This window comes from Marmota marmota, unplaced genomic scaffold, assembly GCF_001458135.2.
Source record: "Marmota marmota marmota unplaced genomic scaffold, marMar, whole genome shotgun sequence".
NCBI lineage: Eukaryota > Metazoa > Chordata > Mammalia > Rodentia > Sciuridae > Marmota > Marmota marmota.
This window is the reverse complement of record NW_025999869.1, coordinates 23,288,208-23,313,918: the sequence shown is the minus strand read 5'-3', so window position 1 is coordinate 23,313,918 and position 25,711 is coordinate 23,288,208. Positions and strand designations below refer to the sequence as shown.

The window sequence follows — 25,711 nt, the reverse complement described above, 5'->3', positions numbered from 1 at the left end:
CTCAGGGTTATACAAAATTACATACAAGAGGAAGTGAGGGGAAAGGGAAAAATAATACAAGGGGGAGAAATGAATGACAGTAGAGGGGGTAGAGAGAGAAGAGGGGAGGGGAGGGGAGGGGGGATAGTAGAGGATAGGAAAGGCAGCAGAATACAACAGACACTAGTATGGCAACATGTAAATCAATGGATGTGTAACCGATGTGTTTCTGTAATCTGTATACGGGGTAAAAAATGGGAGCTCATAACCCACTTGAATCAAAGTGTGAAATATGATATGTCAAGAGCTATGTAATGTTTTGAACAACCAACAATAAAAAATTAAAAAAAAAAAAGCCAGATGGATAGAGACTGACGCTGCCGTGTGCCCCTGCTTCCCACAGGGCAGACCATGCGTTTAACCACCCAGGCATTTCTCAGCCCTTAAGTTCATGTCCAAGGATGGGGCCCATTATCAATAGTGTGATTTCCAGATCTTTTCTTACTTTGTGAACAACCTTCCTCTACTGTGCTAGCTCCAACTCTTTGGCTGTGATTATGATATGAAAATGAACAGAGGGTGCTCTATTCCTAAGCAGAAATTCAGAAATAAAGCAGCAGAGGATTTGATTGTGGGGTGGTCTGGGGAGAGCATAAAACCAAGTAAGAATCTTATTGAATTGTGAGGCTAGTGGAGCTCCCTTCTACCTTCAAAACTTTGATGAGAAAAGAGATTTTTATACTACTGGATCCTGGATAATCTCCCTCTCTAAGCTCAAGCTAGAACAGAGTTGTTATAGCTTTGCAGAGTACCCATTGGGGACAGAAGCTTTGTAAAACTATCTCTCTGTTTTCCTATGGAACCATGTGGATACAGACCCAAGTAAGTCCTTATTGGCACTGCCTTGGGTGAACCTTTGGGTAGCCATCCTTCCTTAAATATGATCAACATCATCATCAACTTCACAGTTAGATTTTTTTAAAATAGGTATTTTAAGCCAGGTTCCAGGCTAAGTATTTACATATATTATCTCTTTGACTGTTTACAACAATTAGGTAAGAATTAAGGCTACTCCCATTGTACATGAGATGAGCTAAGAATTTAAAAAGAATTAAAGCCAATGCCTCAGTTTATACACCCATAATAAGTAGTACAGTTAGGATTTAAACCGTGTCTATTTGACTTATGGATACTGGTCTAGCTGCCAAGAAAAAAATCACCTGGAGCCAGGTGTGGTGGTGGATGCCTGTAATCTCAGCAGCTCAGGAGGCTGAAGCATGAGGATCATGAGTTCAAAGTCAGCCTCAGCAATTTAGTGAGGCCCTAAGCAACTCAGTGAGACCCTGTCTCTAAATAAAATACAAAAAATGTCTGGAAATGTGGCTCAGTGGTTAAGTGCTCCTGTGTTCAATCCTCAGTATCAAAAAAAGAAAATAAAAAACCACCTGGGGCAAAGCTTTGGTCCTATACAACAATCTTTCAACTGAAATTCTAGTGGAGACATGCAGGGAGATGGGTGAGGCTGTGCCCACCTTTCAAAGGTGAGAATTTCCAATTTCCCTCCCTGAAAATAGTCTCTGAATCAACTGGAGGCCAACCAGCTCCATCTCAATAGCACTGAGAGAGGATCCCTGATTCCTGAAGATCTCTCATGGACTGTAGCTGCCCCAAACTTTCCACCTGGCAGTAAGACATGACAGTGATGTCCTGGCTCTGCTGACTTGAGATCCCTGTCCTTTCTTCTGTCTTATAGGTTTTTGTTCCTAGTGCAAAGCCTGGCTGGTCTTGGTCTGGTTGGGCCTCTGAGTGTCTCCTGGGAATGAAACTCTGAAATCTGAGCACAAAACTTGTTCTGGTCAGGATAAGGGCCCATATAGCCTATGGAGAGTTTGCTCACTAGTTGTCTACTCCACCTGACTGAGCACTTTCCAAGAAGGAATGACTCAGACAGGACCAGGTCCCCCTCCATGTAGATCAGGGTCCTTCTTTGGTAATTGGCCCAGGCACCACTAGGCACATTCCACATAGAAGCAGGAGGACATGAGCCTCCATGAATGACCCAGAGGCCTGCAGCAAATCCCAGCTTGAGAAATGAGTCTGTAGTGCAGCTGTCGGGGTGGAGGAGGGTACTCCATCAGGCATGTGGAGAGAGCAGAGGCCCTTGATGTTAAATCCTTGCTAGAGTGACTTTGATAGGTGCTGCTTCATGGAGTTATGGTTATATGGACTGATGTCATGTATGTAAAGTGCCCACATATGTCTGACATGTGGGATGATAGAAAGTACAATGCCTTCCAAGAGAGGCCTAATGGAGGAACTTCTCTGCTTCCCAGAAAGTGCTCAGAAATCCCATCAAATTAATAGAAGTTCTCCAGCCGGGGGCTTTCCCTTCCTTCTTCTGAAACCTTCACAGATTACTTTAATCAAAAGTAAGATTTCCTGCCAGGCCTGATGGCGCATGCCAGGCTGAGGCAGGAGTATCACAAGTTCAAGGCCAGAAATTTAGAGAGGCTCTAAGAATTTATCAAGACCCTGTCTCAAAATAAAAAATAAAAAGGGCTGGGGATGTGGCTCAGTGGTTAAGCACCCCTGGGTTCAATCATCCCTGGTACAAAAAAAAAAAAAGAAAAGAAAAAAGTAACCTTTCCTACTTCTGCATATACCCAGCAATGTTATCTACACTCACCCCTCTGTGACCCATGTCATCTTCCCAGACAGTAAGCTCCTTGTGAATAGACAGAAGTGAGTTCTTGCTTCTCCTTGTGTTACCTCAGTTCTTCCCTTACACAGTGCAATGCAAAGGGTTCCAGCAATTTATGCATTGTTAATATATTTATACCTGAACTCATCCTTTGAAGATTTTGAGGCATCTTGTAATTTAAATACAATAAAACAACGGTAACATTAAAATACAATATAGCCAAGCCCTGTGCTACACCTGTAATCTCAGCAGCTCAGGAGACTGAGACAGGAGGACTGCAAATTCAAGGCCAGCCTTCGCAACTTAATGAAGCCCTGAGCAACTCAGTGAAACCCTGTCTCAAACTAAAAAACAAAAAAGAACTGGGGATATAGCTCAGTGGTTAAATTCCTCTGGGTTCAATACCCAGTACCAAAAACAAAAACAACAATAACAACAAAAATAAAGAAAAATAAAACAACAATAAACGATGCTTTGAATAAAAAACAAACAAGAATACGCAACTGATCACTTTGAAAAAAGTCTGTCAGTTCCTCCAAAGGTTAAACATAAAGCTATCGTATGACCCAGCAATTCCAATGCTTGTATATATGCAAGACAACTGGAAACATATGTATACAACCTTGAAAGCAGAGTGACTAACTAGGTACAGTTTTGAGATGAGAAGAAGGTTCATAGTAGCATTGTTTATAATAACCTCAAAGTAGAAGCAACCTTGATGTTGACTGATTGGTGTACAGATGAACCAAATGTGCTGTATTCATACAATGAACACTGATTCGTGCTTTAACATGGGTTACTCTTGAAAATATTAAGCGAAGGAAGCCAGGCAAAAGGTCACACACCATGTGATTCCATTTATATGAAATGTCCAGAATCGGCAAATCCAGAGACAGAAAATAGACTGGTGGTTGCCAAAAGTTGGGGGAAGAGGGCAATGACTGCTAAAGATTAGAAGGTTGCTTTCTAGGGTGCTAAACATTGTACAATTTTGTGAATATACTGAATTTACACCTCAACCCATCCTTTGTAACATTAAAAATCACTGAATTGTACACTTTCAAAGAATGAATATCATGGCATGCAAATTTGGTAGGGACTGATTGTTTGTATCATCCTGTCATATACTGAAACTCTAACTCCCAGTACGGTTATATATGGACTAAGGAAGAAATTAAGGTGAAATGAAGTCATGGGAGTGGAGCCCTGATCTGATAATACTGCTGTTGTTATAAGAAGGGATACCAGAGAGCTTGTGTTCCTGAGCCTGACTGTTCTCTGAGCTGCACAGAGGACAGGCCACAGGAACACACAGGGGAGGCAGCCATGTGCAACCAAGCAGGTTGAGCCCACACCAGACCCCAGTTCTGCTTGCACCTTGATCTTTGACTCCTATTCTCCAGAACCATGGAAAACTAAATTTTTTTTTCCTTTAAGCCACATATTCTGTGGCATTTTGTTATGGCATTCTGCCCAAGTAGACTAAGACAAAATTTTATTTCAATTTTAAAACATTTCAGGGGCTGGGCCTAGTTCACTAGTAGAGTCCTTGCCATGCACAAGACCCTGGGTTTGATTTCTAGCACCACAAATAAACAAATAAATATATGGTAGATAAAAGCTGCATAACTGATGTAGTTAAATTTCAAATTTGTACTTCTGGAAGCCAAAGTTAAAAGGAAGATGCCATCAGTTACACACTAACGAGAACGGAAACATCTGGATGTTAAAGGAATCAAAGCTTTCAACAATTCATCATGCCCAAAGAAATGTTGTATGGGGGAACAGATGTTTAGAGTACTGGAAAATACTGAGTTAATGAATCAGTCAAGACAAGAGGCAGCCAGATGCAGTGGCACATGCCTGTAATCTCAGTGAATTGGGAGGCTGAGGCAGGAAGATCCCAAGTTCAAAGCCAGCCTCAGCAACTTAGCCAGACCCTAAGTGACTTAGCAAGACTCTGTCTCAAAATAAAAAAATAAAAAGGGCTGGGGATATGGCTCAGTGTTTCAGCACCCCTGGGTTCAATCCCCAGTAATGCCTCCCCCCCCCAAAAAAAGAGAACAGGAAGCAGACAGTTAAATTTGCAAAAAACATGTAAGTAGTTAGTTACGGGGGAAGAAAGAGGATTCCATTGAAATTTTACCCACAGAAACCTGTGAACAGGCTGAAGATGAGAAATGGGAAAATTATGAGGGAGCTGGGATGGGGTAGGTCAGAGTCCTTGGTCCTGAGTGGTCATTTCCTCCTCCTAAGTTAGCCACATTCTGGAAGCACCATCATTTCAGATGCATCCACTTTGCATGGGGCTTTGGGTAGCATTGTTTTTTTCTTGCCTTTTCTAGAATCGTGTGACTCTGGAAGGCTTCATGATTTTATTTTTTCTTTTTCCTCCAGTCTTGGGGATTGAACCCGGAGCCTTGCATATGCTAGGCAAGTGGTCTACCATTGAGCTTGATGATTTAAAAAAGAAAAAACTAGCATAAGAAGAAGACTCATTTCTGCACTGCTTTGAGAGTGAGTGTAATTCAGCTTCCCAAATTAACATGAAGAATCCTAAAACTAAAGATCATCATCACAGAAACTTGCGAAACCTTTCCTAGAGCCAGAGGCCAAAAGTGAAGGGACAGACAGAATTTTCAGTCCAAACCTCACCCTTCAGTTTAGTTTACCCAAATAAAACCTGGTTGTTTCAAATCCAGCTCAAAAGGGGAGGATAAAATAAAAGGGGAGGGGGGCGGTGGATAAAATAAAACCTGGAATTTGGCTATTTCAGTTCTGCAACACCAGAGGGCACTCATGTGCCGTGGGGAAGGTGCAACCACTTTGTCCTGGCACTGGGTCCTCCCACTCCAGGAGTGGTGGGTCCAGCTGCTCTGGGACAGGCTGATTTTCAGTGAAACTCTAAATCTTTCAGGCCTGAGAACTAATTACAAAACTCTCATACCAGGACCCAAAGTCAGCTATTTCCTGCAAAGCCACCAAGAATAGCAGGCATGGACCCAAGCTGATGGGGAGCCTTCTGTACCTGTACCTGGTAGCCTTTTGATGGCTGCTGGGCACACCTAGGCTCTGATTGCCCTCAGCCCTGTGTGTGGGGCTGCAAACCTGGTGGGGAGAAGCAAGGGGAGTGGTGGGCAGTGGGGCAGACCTTTTCTGCAGAGGCCTGGGGAGAGTGACCTCCCTGCTTCGTCCATTCATAGAGGAGAGGCTCTAAGCCCCAGAAGCACCCTGGGTGAGTAGAGAGGCAGGTTCATAGATTCTACCCTGCTCCCAACCCTAAGAGCAGGGTTGCTCTAGCTTCACCACAACTCTCTGCCCTTCCATTCCAGATGGTCCTCCGGGTCCTCCTGTGACACGGATCTGCAGACCTTGGACAGAATCCTCTGTCTGGGGGAGGCTGTTTGGTTTCTGGGATGGATCTGGCCCAAGCAGAGTCATGTGTAGGGCTACTCAGATGTATGGGTGCTGACAGCAAGGAAGATGGATGTGGAGATTTAAAACATGAGAATAGGCTTTGCTATGTCCAAGAGTCCTGTGTCCTGTGTCCATTGCACATTAGGAAGTTACAATTTTGGTCCTAAGTCCCTCCACTCCCCAGTTTTCAGCATTGCTATCCTGCAACTCCCTGTACTCTCCACACAAATGACCCTGAAAATCTTGCTCCTCTCCTTAGCACTGCAGGGAGAGAGCGGCCCCACCCGCCAGGGCCAACTGAAGAGTGTGCTATCTGCCCAGACCATGTGGCTTGGGTATGTTCTCTCTTCTCCTCTCCCTCTCCCCTCCACAGACACTGAGAACAGGACCTATGGCAAGGAGCCCTTCACAAATAATTAAAGGAGTGGAATTTGAACAATTCCATCTTGGCAACCCGACAGAGGGTATAAAAATCTTCAACTAAGCCGATGCAGCATCTCCAAAGCCAGTGAGTCATCAGACTCTTGAAAGCAATCAGAATCACCTGACAAGGTGCAGACTTTTGAGCCAAGAAGAATCTTTAGACTTCTATTAAAGGGCACTATTCATAATTATGCTGTGACAATAGGGATAAACAGGGACTGTGCTGAGCCAACTAGAATGATCACACTAGAAATTTTAGGAATTGGAGTTTCCATTCTTATGGAAAGAAGGCTCCCTTTCTCTCCCCTTCTCACGTGCTTATATTGGGGGCTCAGAGAGTGCATTGGGGACTCTCACTCCTGAGGATGAACCTGATTAACTTGTTTGGAGCTCACCTCACTTCCTCCCCAGACAATCTGGAGTGGCCTGGGGCCTCCGCGTGGGTTTGTAACTGATGACTCTCCCTCCTATAGCCTATTATTCTTAGCGGTGGCCTCTTGACAGGTCTACTATCAGTGCAGTGAGGCCTGTCCTGTACAGAGCTGATATGCTCTGGATGGGCTTTGAGTATGGGTGAGGCCAGATCTACTGGGTGGGCTGACACTGAAATCCTCCTGGCAAGTGCCTTTACTGCCTGTATGCCTGTGTATGGGCCATTCAACCACCCTGAGTCCTTTCCTAGGCAACCAGGTAGAAGCCTCAAGCCTTCACAGCTCCAATCAAAGACATTCCCAGGCCGTCCCTCCCTCAGGGTCTCCTCTTATGTGCCCTGTGCACCTGTGAATGTGTCTCAGTTATTGTGTGGCTGATTCTTATTGGCTTGAACTCTTGTGGCCACCATTCAGGGTCCAGCACAGAGCTGGCTCCCTGTGAGTGCCTGAACTTTGGAAGCATAGCCCAGTGGCCTCCTCCTTCCTGGTCTTTCAGAGCATTGGAGGGAGGAATTTTTGTCTCTGAAGCCATTCCTACCTAGAATGAAGGCCACAACATAGTTGGAGATCTGGCCCATGCCCACGATGACAAATAACACAGTGAACATCTCCCAGTTGATGGAGAAAATCTGCACGAAGCTGAAGCCCGTCTGCACAGCCATGGTTGCAAAAAGAATGTTCTTCCTGCCAAACCTACAGGATAAAGCATAACATAGGTGAATAAAGCAAAACAGTATAATAAAACATAATGGTAACTCAGGGTGTGTTTTAAGCTCTGAGCTAGACATCATGGCAGACTATTTTCTCAGGGCTCTGTCAGGCCTCAGGCATCCATCTCCCAGGAGGTACCTTTAAGTTTCTAAGCTTCCTATGCAGGTCCCATATCTTGAAAACATACAACAGTCTATGCAAGGACCACATGGAAAGCTGCTCTTTAGAAGGAGCCACAGGTAGAAGCTGCCACCACAGCACAGAATCTGCAGGTAGTTTTCATATCCGCAACATGTGAGTTCTATAAATCCAGAACCAAGAGTTCCTTGAGGGCAGTGGTTTTTAACCTTGGATTACAACGTTTTCTGGTTTAAAAATAATTCAGCTTAGGATGTTTCTACTTTCCAATGGTTTAAGAGTGATATGCATTCAGTAAAAACCCTATGATGAGCTTTGATGGTTTCCTGAGCCAGGGAGATGCGTATGGTACTCTCTTTCAATGCTGAGCAGCTGCAGTGAGACACAGTCGCCAGTCAGTCACGTGATCACAAGAGACAACAACAGTCACTGCACTATGCTGACTTGCTAAGCTGAATGTTAGTGAGTTAGGCGTACCAAATGCATTTTTGACTGAAGATATTTTCCCTGATGATGGCTTAATCGGAACAACGGCCTCGGAAGCTGAGGAACATCTGTACTGATGCCAGCACCCCACCACTGCTTTATGGAAAGATGTAGCTTTTTGCCATGTCTTTTGGTGACAATGTAGTTGGTTTAGGTGTTAATTTCACATTCCAGTAGTGACCAATGGATGGGATGAAGCACAGGTGGGCGCAGAACAGACACCCCACTTTCCAAAGTTCAGGTGTCAGGTCATTGGCTGGAGGCCCCATTGGTGTTTGAAGCTAGGGAACAGACAGGCACCCCTCTTGGAAGCCTTCCCCAATACTGCTCTTCATTACTGTTGCCTCCTGTTCTGGTCACCAGAGAGCATGTCCGTGGATACTGCAATGTTGTCTCTACCAGCCTGTGAGCTCCAGGGGTCTCAGAACCAGACTGGGTCTTCTCTGTGGCCCCAGGGCCCAGCCAGAGTCCAACCCACAGGCCCAGGGAGTGTAGAGTTAGTGCTGCTGTCTGGCCCGACCCGTCCTGGTGGCTGTTTGTGGACTGATCCCGTCATCCACTCCCTGTCCCCCAGAACAACTCTGAAGAGTTGGGGGTGGGGTGGAGGGGCAGTGGTGGTGGCAGCATGGCGTTGGGTCAAGGGATGTGTGGAAGGAAGACTCCACTTTCCAGTGGGGGGAGTGGTCCCTCCCCATTCCTACCCAAAGCCTGGGGAGCGCAGGCTCAGGGAATAGAACACAAGTGGGTCTCCACAGGGATGTGAGGTCAGGGTGAACAGGAGACATCCTGACTCCCCACCACTGACTCAGTGGCCTGAGGATCCTCCCCTTCACTATGTAGAAATACCTTGAATTCAGTCCAACCTCAAGATAGGCAGTGACAAGGGGCCCTGTCCCCCTTTCCTCCCTCCATGTCCTTACCTGTCTGACAGCTGCCCGGACACGAAGGAGCCAAGGAGCACGCCTACGAAGAACAGGGAGGCGGTGAGGGGCGTCTTCCAGTCATCCTCACACACCAGATTCCACTGCCAACAAGACAGCACGAAGCGTGAGCCCAACCCTGCAGCAGGCCCCAACCCCAGCCCAGCTCCGGGAAACATTATCACATGGCAGCCAGAGACGCTCTCCTCCCTGGCACCAGGATGTCACCTCTGTGCAAAGGATACAGGTCTTTTGGGTCTGGGTTTAACTCCTGACTACGATTTGCTAGGGCTCCTCTCGGTTCTCTGAGACTCGGCTTCCTTTCCTGAAAGGGAGGGTGATGGCCACCACTTTGCCTATGTCACATAGCAAGAAGCAGCTGAAGCCATGGCTGTGACTGGTGACCCCTTGGCAGCAAAACGATATGAAGCAAAGGAGGCCCTGCCCCTTTAGAAGGCAGCCCAGCATGGAGAGAAGATATTTGAAAAGCCCAGGGGCAGGGAAGAGGGCATGGTCGCTTTGTCCAGGAGTAGAAATGTCCTCTCCTTGTTAAAAAGTACAAGTGGTCACAGTAGTTCTGGGACTTTATGTTTTGAGTAGACTCCTCTGGAATGCCCTGGTTAAGCTCAGGCCTTGATCCAGGACTCCACTGGGCTGAGGTCTACCCCCCCCCCGCCCCCACTCTCCAGGGCTTCCTATCTCCCCATCCTGTATTCCTATACCCTCCTTCCCAGTAGCATGGTTCCTCCCATTCCCCAGGCCTATTGGCTGCTATCGCCCTAACAAGTCCCTGCTGGTGGAGCCAGGAAATCATAAAATCAAGGTTTCAGCCAAAGTTTCCATTCTTGGCTTTTTGTTTTTGTTTTTTCCAGGGCTGGGGATGGAACTTAGGGCCTTGTGCATGTTAGGCAACCACTATTACAGACCTACATCCGGGCCCCTGGCTCCCAATTCTTGAATAAAGTCAATTCAGTAAAATCTCAAGGGAAGTCACCAAGATTTCAAAATGTGTTTTGTGACCTTTCATTAATTATAAAAATAATCAGGTGCCCATGAGTATTCGGGGCCTGTGAGTCAGAAGTGGGGAGTGCTGTCTGTGGTGAAATAATCCAGCTTAGAGGAAAGACCCTCCCTCCCTGTTCCCCTTGGTGGTAGTCCTGTTTCCAAGGTGTTTGCAAAGCAATTCTCACAGTTGCCCTGAACTTTGGGGGTTGTTTTAAACACAAATTCAGGTATTTATGCCCCACCTTATTCTGAGGCAGGCTGAGAAAGGTGTTTCTAAAGACATAAAAAAAAGTATAAGACAAAAAGCGAGAGAATCATCAAGTAAAGGGGAGGGAGGTTTATAGAAACCAGGCAAGGTGAGAGGGACTCCAGACTGTCCTGCCTAAGCCAGCGAGGCAGGCTCCAAAGCTGGCTTTGACTGTCCCAGTGGCTCAGTTCCCTGAAGGGTCACAGTTTCCAGTGATCAACTCCTTCTGGAGCGGCACAGTTATTTCTGAGTACTGAGAACGGAAAGTCTCTCAGACATACTTCCTTCCACAAAGGGATCACTTTGTGATGTGAAGGATAATGTCCTTAAGGACACTCTTGTCCTAGAGACAACAGCAAGATTAAGGAAGCTGCTTCTCATGGCGCTCCAGGCAGATACCCAAGCACAGCTCTGCAGAGGAAAAACAGCATGGACCCGGAACTTGTTCTCTTCACTTCAGGTACTATAAATCCGAGACGGTACTCAGAGTAGAGTCACCTCATCTGGTGGTAGAGTCACCTCACCTGGTGCTTGGTTTGAAAGTCACCACTAAAATCATGTTGAAATGTAATCACCATTGTAAGGTATTACGAGGGTACAAACTTAACCCAACTATGGTATTTGAGGTGGAACTTTTGGGAGGTAGTTAAGGTTAAATGAGGCCGTAAAGGGTGGGGCCCTAATCCCGTGGGACTGTGGCTTCAGAGAAGTGGAAGAGAGATCCAAGGGAGCAAGCTTGTTTTGTCTTGCCAACTGACGCCCCGTGCTGCCTTGGGACTTGGAAGAGAGTTTCCCACCAGTAAGAAGGACCTCTCTAGGGGCAGCCACCTGACCTTGAACTTCCCAGTGTTCAGAACTTTGAGCTGAATAAACCTTTTTTTTTTTTTTAAATAAAATACCCAGTCTGTTACAACAATAGAAAACAGAGTAAGACAGCAGAGGTTCCTGAATGGACTTCAGGGAAGAGAGCAATGAGCCCTCAAATATTACATATCAAGTGCTCTGCCAGTCCGTAGATCAGAGGTGGTGCACAAGATGGTGCCTGAATTAATAGCCACCTGTCTCCAAAAATGACTGGTAATAGCTTCAGAGCTTGGGATCTGCCCATGACACACAGAGTAATGAATGATTGAGGCTCCAAAGTCTCATGATGTGAAATGTGACCCATTTTTAAGAATAAACTGATGCTCTGAGACTAGAATTTGTCTGAAGTCATAGCAAGTAAATGAGCATGCTAGATACCAATTAGGGCCTCAGAGCCCAACCTTATACCCATGTCTTGCTCTGAACATGAACGACAAAGGCAGGACAAAAGGAGCTGATTAAATAAGATAACCTACACTTCTTTGAGAATGTGATACCAGAGAAAATTGCCCCCAGAGTAAAAGTAAAAGGCCTCTATCACAGCCTTCAACCTTGGACAGAACCAAGAAAATTCAAGTTAGGCAGAGGTATGCATGTCTGTTCTCAATCACTGTTCCATCTGCAGTTGAGGAGAAAAGCTCCTCCAAATATAATGTCCTCTATTCTATGGCATTTCAAATATTTTTTCTATTAGTTCTTTGACTTAGGGAGGTAGCAATGAGACTTGAGAGGAAGAAAAGAGAAAAGCTGTCAGATGTACAGCCAGCTTTTGCATGAACAAAAGTAGTGCGTAGGACCATCTACACCTAATTTGCAGGCCAGTGCAAACAGAAATTATAGGACCCCTTGTTAAAAAATTATGAATTTCAAGACGGCCAAGAGCAGAGCATTAAAACTGGTTGTGGGGTTCTGTGTGACTGCTCAGGTTGCATGTCCATGAAGCTGGTGCTGGTAGTGGGGTCAAGCCTGATCTTTGGGGAATGGAGGAGAGGCAGGAGTTCTGGGCTGGGGCACTGGAAAGGGTGAGGTGAGGGCCAGCACTCCATTGCTTTCCTTTCTGGTGGCCATGCAGCCATGGCTCTAGGTCTCACTTTCCTCCCTGAAGAGAGGTGTAAGAAGCCTTGCCAGCATGATACAGCACAGGAGGGGGCCGGTGCATGCAGTGGTGATCTGCCTCTGGAAACTCTGCAGGAAACAGCTAGACCTCATGAGTGGCTGTAGGGTTGGGTTCCCCCTTATATGTCCAGGTTATCCTTTTGGAAAGCTATGAGGAGCCTGGTAATGGGACAAAGGATTGGCAGATAAAATTCCAGCTGGGGCTTAAAGGGCAGGAGCCCAGTAAATCAGCTGCCAGCCCAAAGAGAAGCCCTTCCCTTCAAAGGGCTGTTCTTGGGGAAGCCAGGCCCTGTCTGCACCCACCTCCTGGGAATTTGAGGGCTATGTCTTGGGGTACAACTAGTCAGGACACAGAGAACTCTCTGTAGTTAGCAGACATTGTAGATTCAATAAGAAACCATCTTCATCTTGATGGGACAGAACTGTTCCTATGGGTCTTTGCACATGTGGATACACACACACAGAGACACATGTCCAGAGGCCTGTGGCTAATGGTGGGTGGTGAGGAGCGGGCCAACATTGCCTGGGGCTATTCTTTCAAGCCAAACACTAACATTCTGAAAACATAGCCTACCTCTGGAGAAAGAGTAAAATGTGGCAACTAGCTGGCCCAGGTTATGTAGGGGTAGGCACTCTATGTATGCTCCCGGTGTTACTATGTCCACCTGATCCTCAGGATCTCAGACCAAGATTCTCACAATAGAATAGAAGGAGCTCCATATAGCTGGACCATGTGTCCTTCAGTCATGCTTCAAGAGACAAAAGTCCAGGTTACAAGGTTATTAGGGATGGAAGGTCACTCTTGGCATAAATGTGCCTCTTTTGCTTCCCAATGGTAACAATACTAGGAATGACAGTCTAGTGTTTTGAATACTTATTGAGCATCTTGTATTATTTAATGGGATTTCAAAGTTTCCATATAGGGTGAATATTCTTTTCATCTTCATTTTACAAATTAGTAAAAAAAAGGCACAGAGTAATAAAATGACTAGTCCAAATACATTTTGGGGATTGGCCAAAGAAATTGCTTAATCATTTGTTTATTTGACTTCGAGCATCTATCTGTTCCAGCCGATGCTTTATGCTGGCCACAATACATGGTCTCTGCCTTCATTAAGCTCAAGTTCAAACACACTTTAGGGATAGATCAGTGTGTACGGGCATGCATAAGCCTAGTAGTCCTGGCAGGGAAGGCTCTTCTGGGTTACAACACCCTTGTTCTCTAGCTAGAGAAAAAGAAAAAAAAAATACCTTCCTCTCCTCATTATCCTTTACTAGAAGAACAGAATTCTAAAACATGAATAATCAGTATAAATATATTTTAGATGACTTACACTGACACAAGGATAGGCACATGGTGAATACTTAACAGATTGTTGATGAAAATATGTTAAACAACTAGGGGCAATGAAAAATGAGTGGAGAAAATGTGTAGTTCTGGGGCTGCTGAGTACCTATGCACTGTCCTTTGAAAATCACCTGCAACCTTGAACTCTCTGAGTAGCCAAAGTCTGGCAGTTTTAGCTTTTACCAAAGCCACAAAGGACCATCAAGATCAGTATATTCACTCTGGCCTGCATAGAACTCAGAGCTCTGGAAAGCAGCCTCGTGTTGAGCAACCAGCACAGGCTTTCTTAGATTCTACCGCTTCTGGCTGTGTGGGCCATGCGTTCACCAATATTAGTCTGCTTCTAATTTTAAAGAAGTGACAACAATAGCGCTTCCTAGTTTCGTTGTATACATTGGACAAAAAACCTAAGTGGAATATCTGACACATTGTGGCCTTGCAAAATGGTAGTTCCTTTTCTACTAACTTCATGCCTTTGTCCAAAGCAAAACCATAACTTAAAAAAGCTTGCCTAGCACGTGTGAGACCCTGGGTTCCACCCTCTGCACCACATAAAAATAAATTTTAAAAAAAGGTATTATATCCAACTACAACTAAAAAGTAAAATATTTTTAAAAAAAGGCATGGCATGAATGAAAAAGCAAAGAGATAAAAATTCTTTCATCCAATTACTAAGAACTAAAAAAGCTCTTACCACAAGGTATAAAATCCTTTTATAAATGGCCTTTAATCCCAGAGATGACTGTGAATGAAAAATTAGCAATGTTCCATTAAAAATGAAAAACGGATTTCTATAGTGTTCTCTTATAGTTATCCTTCATTCCAGAGGGAAAGTAAGAAGTAATAATTAACAATAGAATATACATCCACCCCAGTTCCTTCTTTATAACTTGGTTGTGACTTAAGGCTGGAAAATTCTTGATCATCTGCAAAATAAAGCAAACAAACAAAAACAATAAAAAACCCTGAATATTTCATTCTTTTTGTTTTTAACAGCTTTATTGAGATACAATTTACATATGTCAAAATTCACTCTTTTTAAAGTGTACAGTTGAGTAGTTTTCATATATTCACAGAGTTGTGTAAGCATCAGCACTATCTAATTTTAGAACATTTTCATCATCGCTTAAAAAAAAATCCAAACATATTAGCAGCCACACCCCATACTCTTCTGTCCCAGTCCTTGGCAACCACTAATCTACTTTCTGGCTATATGGATTTGCCTATTCTGGGAAGTTCATATAAATGGAAGCATACAATAAGTAGTCTTTTGTGACTGGATTCTTACTTAGCATAATGTTTTCAAGGTTCATCTGTGCTGTTGTAGAGTGTTTCAGCACTTCATTGCTTTTTGGTTTGAATAATATTCCATAGTATTAATAGTTTACATTTTATTTATCTAAACAGATTTTTGGGTGGTTTCCAATTTTGGCTGTTGGGAATAATGCTGCTATGAACATTCATGAACAAGATTGTGTATGGACATATATTTTAAATTTTCCTGGGCATGTACATAGTGGCAAAATTGTTGGGTTACATCTATGTTTAACTTTTTGAGGAATTCCCAATCTGCTTTCCAAACTGGCTGCACCATTTTATAACCCCAACAGCAATGAATGAGGGTTTCAAATTCTCCACATCTTTACCCACACTGTTATTATGTGTCTTTTTAATTTTGGCTGTCCCAATAGGTATAAAGAAGTATCTCCTGTGGTTTTGACTTGCATTTCCTAATGACTAATAAAGTTGAACGTGTTTTGCATTGAATTTGTATATTAATTTTGGGAGTCCTGCCATGTTGACAATAAGTTTTTGACTCTGTGAATAGAACAAGGGATATCTTTTCATTTATTTCAGCCTTAATTTCAATGATTTTGGGGAGGAGGGTACTGGGGATTGAACCAAGGAGTGCTTAACCACTGAACCACATCCCCAGCCCTATTTTTTATTTTGAGACAAGGTTTTGCTAAATTGCTTAGAGCCTCACCAAGTTGCTGAAGCTGGCGTTGAACTTGTGATCCTCATGCCTAACCTCCAGAGTCATTGGAATTACAGGCAATTACCACCAGGCCCAGCTCAATAATGATGTTTGATAGTTCTCAGAATATAAACTTGAAAACTCTTGGTGAAATCTATTCCTGAAGAAATTTTCTTAGCATTATTTGTAAAGTTGCATTGCACTGCTAGAAACAAATTATTTGAGAATTGTTTTTTAAATTTGGGGATGTCTTTATTTAATTTTTTAAAGACTTGCTGGATACATGATGCTCCATTGACAGTTTTTTTTTTTTCCTTTCAGCAATTAGAATGTCATCTATGGCTCTTTGTCTTCTATTATTTCTTATAAGATGGCAAAAGATAATCTTATTGGAGTTACTTTGTGTGTGACAAGTCATATTTTTTGCTTCTTTCAAAAATTTTCCTTTGTCTTTGGCTTCCAGGTGTTTTACTATGTATCCAGGTTGTGGATTTCTTTTGTGGTTATTCTACGTGGAGTTGGCTGAGCTTCTGAGATGTATAGATTAATGTTTTCATCAAATATGGGGAGTTTTCAGTAACTATTTATTTTTTTCTGCTTCTTTTTTCTCTCTTCTTCTTTTAGGATTCTCATTAGGCATATACTGGTGTATTTAGTGGTGTTCCACATTTTCCTTGAAGTTCTGCTCATTTTTTCCCCATATTATTCTTTTTTTTTCTCTCTCCTTTCTGCTCTTTGGATTGCATAATTTCCAATCCTCTGCAACTTTGCTGATTCTTTCTTCTTCCTATACAAATCTCTGTTAAGAGCATCTGATGAATTTTTAATTTGTGTTATTACACATTTTTACTTCAGAGTTTCTTTTTGGTTCTTTTAAAATATAAATATAATTTCTATTTTTTATTGGTATTCTGTATTTGATGAGGTATTTTCTTCATACCTTTTTTTACTTTTACATTTCTTTAGCTCTTTGAACATATTTATAATAGTTGCTTTTAAGCCTTTGTTAAATCTGACAAGTGGGCCCTCTCCAGCAATTTCTGTTGCTTACTTTTTTCTTTATTGAGTATAGGTCACACTTTCCTGTTTCTTTGCACGTCTTATAATTTTGTTGTTGTAAAAACTGGGCACCTTAGATAACATGTTGTAGAGACTCTGGATACTGACAACCCCACCCCTATTTCATGATCTTTCTATTAAGCTGTTTGCCTATGAAAGTATCACACCCTACTTTTAGGCTCCATTAAATGTTGGGTAATTGCTTTCTTACTTTTTGACAATGCCCCAAGGCATAAATTGTCCCATAATCCAATCCAATTGAATTCAAGCCCTTTTGCAGGCATTTTTTTTTTACTTTTTTAAAAACCTATACATATTTTGACATTTCTAATAGCAACATATATGATAGATATGGTTCTATTCTATTTATAATAAAACCTAAAAAGATTAATACAGTTAAAATCTATAAAATTTTGTTTCTAGATCTAATATTGGCTTACAGATTTTGAAAGCAAGTGTCTTGAAATTTTAAGTCAATGACATCAATATGCAGATAAAATTTGTAATAAGGAGATATGGCCTAGATGCATTCGGTACGGACACCAGATGTTCCAATACACACAAAAATTCAGATTTAAAATAATATTAAAACATTACTATAGCATGAAATAATATAAAACAGATAAACTTTTGGGAGTTGACAGTCTAAGTCTTTCACTAAAAATTGAAGGAAAAAAGCCTAGGTAATTACTTTTTTTTTTTTTTCTTTCATAAGATGGCATAGTTTGTAATGGAAATGAAGTCGGGTCTCCCTGATGATTACCCCTACCCTGGGCTACCTCTAATTAGGATACTGGGTGGAGTAGTTTTTGAGGCAAGCTTTGAGGTTTGTCCTGACTTCAAAAGGGCTGCTCTTAGCTGTCTCTTTTATTGGTTCTTTCTGGTAAACGAGATGCCCTGTGGGTTAGTTTGTTCTACTGGAGCTATGCATTTCCTCTTAGTTGCTTACCACAAAATCTCCCCTATTTTTAGAAGCAATAGTAGGCTTAACCATCGTCTATACCTCTGTTTCAAATAAAGTCAGTTCCCGTGGGGACAGTGTCAGAACTATCTGTTTTGTTTGTTTGTTTGTTTGACTACTTCTCCCCAAGACCAAATCTCTGAGCCCTTGCTCCAGAGCACTGGTCAGGAAAGTGACCCACTCTCAGAGTGACACCTGTTCTTTATGAGTTGGACACTGGGTGTGGGTAGCAGCCCCTGGTCTTTTTGGCTAGCTTCTCCTGACATGGAACCTGTGACCTATGAATGAGCCGAGGCAAGGGAAATCAAGACCTCCATATTCTTGACCCGTGGGACCTGGCTAGAGCCTCCAATATATATGGGCTGGGTGGAGAAAGGGATCTCCTGAACTCCTGGTTGCATTCACCAGGATTTTAGCCTCTGCAACCCAGAGCTCAGGGAATGCAGGGTGAGATAGGGTGAGCATTGGTAGCCCCTCTTGGTGAGACTGTATCCCCTGACTGTGAGCTGAGGGAAGAGAGAACTCTGTTTTCTTGGCCAGGCCCACTATCCCGCTTTCTGTGCTGGAGAGGGAGAAGGAAGAAAGGGAGGAATAAAGAGGTTGAGACTACAGGGCAATGGACTTCCACTCATAAGTGTTTTTCATTTGTTGTATGTCCTTAGGACAATTTCTTAAAAAACTGTGTGCGTGTGCGTGTGTGTGTGCACACTCTATAATGTGTATGTGTGTACATGCATGTGTGTGTGTGTGTATGTGTGTATAACAACTAGTTACAGTTGTTTCACTGGGAAGCAAATCTGGAGAGGCCCTGTCACTACCATTTTAGACCATTTTAGAAGTTGGAAAAATTTTTCATGTGCTTATTAATTTGCAAATATTCTTCTTTGGAGAAATAAACCTATTTTCCAAAATACATAAAATATTTTACTTTTTTTTTTTTAGATAAGATCTCACTATGTTGCCCAGTCTGGTCTCAAACTTGCAATCCTCCTGCTTTTGCCTCCTGAGTGGCTGGGTCTACAGGTGTGCATCAGGCTCCTGGCTGATTTTAATATCAGATTGTCTTTTTTTTTCTCACTATACAGAATTGAACCCAGGGGCGCTTTACCAGTGAGCTACATCCCCAGCCCTTTTAATTTTTTCATTTTGAGACAGGGTCTCATTAGGTTGCTGAGGCTGGTGATCACTTTTCCTCAGCTTCCTGAGTCACTGGGATTACAGGCATATAATAGCTGGTGAAATTGGGCTTTTTATTGTTGAGTTTAAAGGGTACTTTTTGTATTCTGGATACAAGTCCTCTATCAAATATATGATTTTGCAAATGTTTTCTCACATTTTGCGGGCCATCTTTTTGGCTATTTAATTATTCTATTCATTTTTTCCTTTACAGATAACTGAAGCTGCCACATCTTAAAATGTTATCAACATGCTTCTTCCTTTAGATTAGTGGTAAAGCAAAAACCACCTCAGGTAGATAGATGCTAGTGAAGAGTTCTCTGTGGTCATCAGACTAGATCAAAGCAAAAGACAAGGAGTTTGAATGGAAAGGTAGGGGTGGGCACTTAGGGACCTGGGCATAGCCTCTGCATCCTGGCACTGGATCCACCAAAGCTCTTCTACGTTGTACTCTGTGGATAGGGTCTGTGCCAGCCACCTAGCCTTGAGGGTAAGCTCTTGAAGGAGCCAGTGTGAAACTGCCTTCTAGTCTTGCAGATGCTAAGCAGATGCTGCCAACCTTGGGCTAGTCATACTTCTTGCTAGACCACAGGGCTGAATCCATCCTTCCCTAGAGCTTCCATTTCCTCACATTATCTCTGCTCCAAATGGGGATCTTTGCCTTCTTTTGGGCTCCAGAGACATGCTTAAGCCCCACTAAGGCTCCAGATAATGAGGCAGATCTGCATTAGTCTAAAACATAAATTGAATGTAACCTGTCACAAGGGGGGAGGGGAATTACAATCCTTTCAGAAGCCCCAGGCACATCCAGCTCCTCCTGACAAGCCCTATCACAGCCTTCGTTTTGTCAATTTGCCACCTTGGATTCAGAGAGTTCTGCTGCCCACAGACCAAGTCTGTTTATCCAGAAACTTGGCAGGAAGTACAGGTGCAGCAACCGTGGAACAAAGGCACATTCTGAGATCCTGGTGCCTGTTGTCAGAGGAACACAGTTGAGAGGCAACAGGTAAACAATTTGGGGCAAGGCAGCTGATAAACAAACAGAGAAGCACACTCAGGCCAGAGATAGGGGACACCCCGGAGGCTCCTTTGTTTGTTCTCTGGCATTGGCAGAATCTGCTCTCTGAAGCATTGACTGGAAATATAAGTCTCACCGGTACTTGCTTGAGTCGAGGCTCTGCCTCCTCATCCCCTTTGAAATCTACCAGAGGTCAGGTCAGAGCATGGACTCAGCTGAGCAATTTGGTTAATATTAAGGCCATCTTGACAGCCAGGTTATGGGTCTCCCTACCAGCCAGCAGTATCCCAGGGCAGCTTGCACACCTGTCAGAAAAGACTGTACACAGTGGCTAGCCACACTGCCAGGCTGTCAGTCTTGTTGTTCACTGGTTGCCCCAGTGCCTCCCAGAAGCTCCCTGACAGCAGGGGATGAAGCCTGTTCCATAGACCAGGCCCACTTTGAGGCTGTAGGTAGAAATCAGTGTTTCCTGCCATTAACTGTGCCCTGATCCCATCTTTCAGGAAAAGTAGCACAAGGTTAGTGCCTCTAGGGGTATAGGCTCTTTGCTGGAATTTTGATCACACTTAAGGGCATGGTCACCATACTTAGGAACATGGCCACCAGCAGCTCCACCATCAGGCTCCTAAAGGATGCAGCCATCGGCAGAAAGGACAGTGCATAGAGTGCGTGGCAGTAGACCTGTCTCAGACTACTGATGGCCTATCAAAAAGGTTTCTGGCTCAGAGGTGACTACCTCAGTATCCCCAGTCATGGAGAGGTGGTGGGGGAAGTGTCAAGGGTAGCTAATGATGTTCCTGGGGAAAAGATGACAGGCTTGAGGCAAGAGCCAGCCCATGTTTAGCACCAGGCCTATCTCTGCCCTCCCTGTGGCCCTGTTGATGAACCTAGGCTCCCTGCAAATCAGGACACCGATTGCTGTCCCTGCTCCTTGAGTCTTAGGGCAGGAGGCTCTGAGCTTGCTCACACACAAGGTCGCTATTCTCTGAAGTACATGGTATTAAAGAGCTATAGGGAGGGCATGTCCATAGAGACTAAGGTCTGGCCACTGGAGTAGTGAAAAACCCCATCCTCAGACAGACTGTTGGATACCTGAAGTCCCTACCTTTCCCCACATAATGTCCAGTCTTATCTCAGGTGCCACCTGCCCCTGCTTCTGACTCTGCCCTGCTGCCTCCCTTAGCTACTAGATGCAACTGGCTCTCCTCCCAAGAGGCTGTGGAGGACAGCCTCTTCCAGCCCTGAGTCCAAAGATGAGGAAGGACCTTGCCCTGCCTTTTTCCATTCTTTTTTCTTAAAGTGAAAAGTAATTTGGTTCAATCTGCAACAACAAGATAATTAAGAATTGATAACTGACAGAGTAAAATAAATATGCAATTAGCCTCTAGTGATATAAATTAGTAAATGCATAAATACATTGGTGTGGAGGGGAAGCTTTTCTTTCCAGAATAATTCCAAATCCACACTAGGAAAATACCATGGTAATGATGGTTTCAGTCAAGGTCTAGTGAAGGATGATAAAAGCAGTGGGTAAAAATTTGAGGTATTTTGGTATTTTTTTTATAATCTCAAAATATCTCCCCCAAGATATTTATTAACTCTGAAAGGGAAAAAATAATAACTTACAAGGAGAGATCTGGCACAACAAATTTAACCAAGTGATTGAGATTAACATCACCAGTAATTAAGACGTGCTTGCTGTTATGATATTCCAAGACACATCACTTCTATGGTATTCTTACCAAAAAGTGCATAACTCAATGTACTTATGAGAAAAATTCATACACACTCAGAAGGAGGCACATTTATCAAATAACTCATAAAACATGTCTTGGTCACAAGAGATAAAGAAAATTGAAAAATTGTCACAGATTGGAGACTGAGACATGACAATGAATATAATGTGGGGTTCTGGATTGGATCCCCAAACAGAAAGAGAACATTAAGGGGAAAACTGGTTTCATTAATGCAATTGTTAATCCATGTTAATCTCTTGCTTTTGATAAATGGATTATGAGTCATGGTTAACATCAGCGGAAGTTGGATGAAGGGTGTATGTGAGTTTTCTGTACTTTTACAACTTTTCTCTAAATCAAAATTGATTTCAAAATGAAGTTTCAAAAATTTGATTCTTAATAGCTGCCTTAATAAACTGGACTTCACAAACAGCCTCTGAAGAAAGAAATGACCTGATGCACACATACATATAAGCAGACGGATATACTCATGTGAGTCATGACTCAGACGCCAGATCCCTGCTACCTGACATCTACGGAACACATTTCTATGGTGGAACATGGCATCCTTGGGGATATAGCTGATCTTGTCCCCCCGTGGAGGGCCAGGTTGAGAGGAAGCCTAGGTTGGCTTCTCTGTCCTTGAAACTATGCCCATTGGGAGATCCTGGCCCAGAAAAAGCAGAGACATGATCTGGGATGGTCCCTCTACCTATGCTAGCCCAGATGCCCAGACCTGCCTGGGGAAATGGGCTTGACCCTGTGAGGAGAGGAGGCCATTTTTTTTCCACTGGCACTGGCCAAGTAGGCATGAGTTTGAACCTATGTATGTCCTGTTATCGGAGCCCTGGATCTTCCCCTCTGGGGAGATGGGCTCAGCCACCAGCAATCTTATCACCTGTTAGGCCAGCCACAATCGGAGACTTAGAAAAGGTCCCAAAATATCCACAGTATCCAGACAGAGGTACAAGAAAGAGGGTGATGAGGTCCTGTCCTTACCAACCACCTATTATGCCATTTGCTGGTGCCACCCTCTGTGTTGGTTATCACATGACATATATGGGGTCATGATCTCACCACGCTCTCCCAATGACCCAGATGAGGTGGGTCATTATTATCCTTATTTTTAAAAATTGTGATAAAATATACACATAACATAAAATTTACTATCTTCATCATTTTAAAATGCACAGTTCAATAGAGTTCACATGAGTAACCAATTTCCAGAACTCTTCACTGTACAAAACAGAAACTTGATATCTATTAAACAACAACTCCTCATTCCTCCCTTCCTCCAGCTCCTGGTAACCATCATCTGCACTCTGTTTTTATGAGTGACTACTCTTCATAATGGATATTAGTGAAATCATTCAATGTTTGTCTTCTTGTGACTGGTTTATTTCATTAAGCATAATATCCTCAAGGTTCATTAATTGTAGCATGTGTCAGAATTTGCTTTCTTTTAGAGCTGAATAATATTATATATTGTGTGTGTGTAAACACATCCACATAAACATTTATACACATACCCTCATCTGTTGATAGATATTAGGGTTGTTTTCACCTCTGGGCTATTTTGAACAATGCTGCTATGAACACAGGTATACAAATATCTTTTTGAGACAATGATTTCAATTATTTTGGGTATGTACCCAAAAATGGAATTGTGGGATCATAATGGTAATCCTTTAAAAATTTTTTTGTTTGTTTCAGTATCAGAAATTGAACCCAGAGATACTTAACCACTGAGCCATATTCCCAGTCCTTTTATTTTTATTTTATTTCATTTTTTAAAAAATTTTGAAACAGAGTCTTGCTGAGTTGCTTAGGACATTTCTAGGTTGCTGAGGCTGGTCTCAAACTCATGGTCCTCCTGCCTCAGCCTCTTGAGCTGCTAGGATTACAGGCATGAGTCACCATGACCAGCTCTAATTTTAATTTTGTGAGGAACCACCATATTGTTTTCCATAGAAGCTATGCCATTTAATGTTCTTCCATTGTTTGGATCTAAAATGTTCCCCCAAAGCCCTTGTGCTAAAGGCTTGGCCCCCAGCATGACATTACTGGGAGATGGTGGAAACTTTAATTGGTGGGCCCATGGCAGGGTAGATCTTTGGGGGTGTGCCCTTGAAGGGGATTGTGGGACTCCAGTCTCTTCCTCTTTCTCTTTGGTCTCCTCCAATAGGAAAGCAGCTTTGCTCTATTACACTGCCTCCCAGGACCCAAAAGCAATGGCACCAATCAATCACAGACTGGAACTTCTAAAACTAGGAGCTAAGTAAATTTTGTCTCTTTCTAAGTTGATTGTCTCAGGTATTTATTATTGCAATGGAAAACACATGTTCCCACCAGCAACACACAAGTCTTCCAATTTTTCCATGTGCTCACCAACATATGTTAATTTCTGTTTTTATTTTTGTTAGTGACCACCCAGAACTCCTTGTGCCAGCACCCCTCTGGGGAGAGCCACCCATATCATTCACCTTGGCACTTGCTTTTCTCCCCACTCCTCCTCCCAGCCCCCAGTACCCATTTGCCTTTTATTTTACTCTCATCACTCAAAAAGCAAGCAAGGAAAGGAAAGGTTGATGAAAAACAATCTGATCTGGGAGCTGAGTGTGGTGCTGCACACCTATATCCCAGCTACTTAGAGGCAGATGCAGGAGAATTGCAAGTTTGAGGCCAGCCTGGGAAACTGAGTAAGATTCTGTCAAAAAAAAAAAAAGTGTGGAGGGGGGGAAGAGCTGAGAATATAATTCAGTGGTAGATCAGTGGTACAGCTTTGCCTAGCATGCATGAGGCTTTGGGTTCAATCCCAAGCATCTCAAAAAAAAAATGCAAAAGAAAAGCAGAGCAGATGATTGTGGTGCAACAGGTATGTGTATGAGGATGTGTATCCTTAGAGGTGTCTACAAACTTCTGAACAGGACACAACAGTGGTACCTATGGACTTGGAAGCCACTAGCTGCCTACCCTTCACATCCTGAGGTTCACAAAGCCAGTAAGGAAGGGGAGTTCAGTCCAGCTGCCTGGGAAGTCTGCAGCCAGTCGGTCCAGCCTCCATCTCAGCTGCTGAGAATACTTCCAGGAATTGAGGTGGGTTGAACTGGCTCCCAGCCTGAGATGTTCCTGAGCTGGGCTGTAGGTGGGGTAGGCAAGCATTAGGAGCCCTTGCTAGGGGGTAAAAGCCAGAGAAGCCATCTCAGGGCCCAAGGCAGGCATAGAGTTAATGCTGGGGGATTCAGAGGAGGTCCACAGGCTGGGTCACTTCCCACAGCTCCTGCAGATTCTATAGCCACCAGTCCTAACTGACCACCATTCTCTTGCAGAGGTGACTTCCATAGCTTCCTCACAGGTCCTCTTGCTTTTCATAAAAGCTAGAGTAAGTTTTTTTTTTTCCCTAAAAATACAAATCTGGCCTTGCTACATTCTTGCCATCCTCAAAATAAAGTCAACTCTTCAGTATGCCTATGAACTGGACCTATGAGCATTTATAGCCTCCTGTGGTCCTCCGAACTATAACTACCCTCATCTATGGGAATTCCATTCCCCAAATCTGCCATTATCTTTGCCTGGACAGGTCCTATTCAGATGTAGCTTAAATGTTATCACTCCTTCTTGGAGCATTTCCTCACTTTGTTATTCCACAGAAAAGGTTAATTTATTTACCCCAGGTCACACAGCAAGCAAGCCATGCTCCCAAACCCCATTGCTAACCAGGGTTGATGTTAGTCTTCTCTAACACAGCCAGTGCACCCAGTAGGCATCTGAGTTTTGAAGGCAGGACCCATGTCCCGGATATCTACACCCTGGGGCCCAGCACAGGGCCAGACTTATTATCTAGTGATTGCCACATTGTACTGAGGGAAAAGGATAACAGAGGCCATAGCAGAGACAACTGTTCCTTTTTTCTTGGGAGGAACATAAAGATGAAGTCTAGAAGCAGGGACTTCTACCAGCTTGATTAACAACCGGAAATTAGTCTGTGGGAACACTC

General features: G+C 43.4%; 1 protein-coding gene across 2 annotated transcripts in view; it reads right to left on the bottom strand.

Annotated features, from left to right (window-relative positions):
- The window catches only part of Slc22a4 (solute carrier family 22 member 4), a 49,181-nt gene that overhangs the window by 22,090 nt on the left and 1,380 nt on the right, over nt 1-25,711 (bottom strand). For both annotated transcript variants that reach the window (XM_048783343.1, XM_015492733.2), the window contains exons 2-3: nt 9,207-9,310; nt 7,490-7,644 (exon numbers count right to left, since the gene is read on the bottom strand). In XM_048783343.1, the coding sequence (XP_048639300.1) occupies nt 7,490-7,644; nt 9,207-9,310 (259 nt within the window). The remainder of the gene's footprint in view (nt 1-7,489; nt 7,645-9,206; nt 9,311-25,711) is intronic.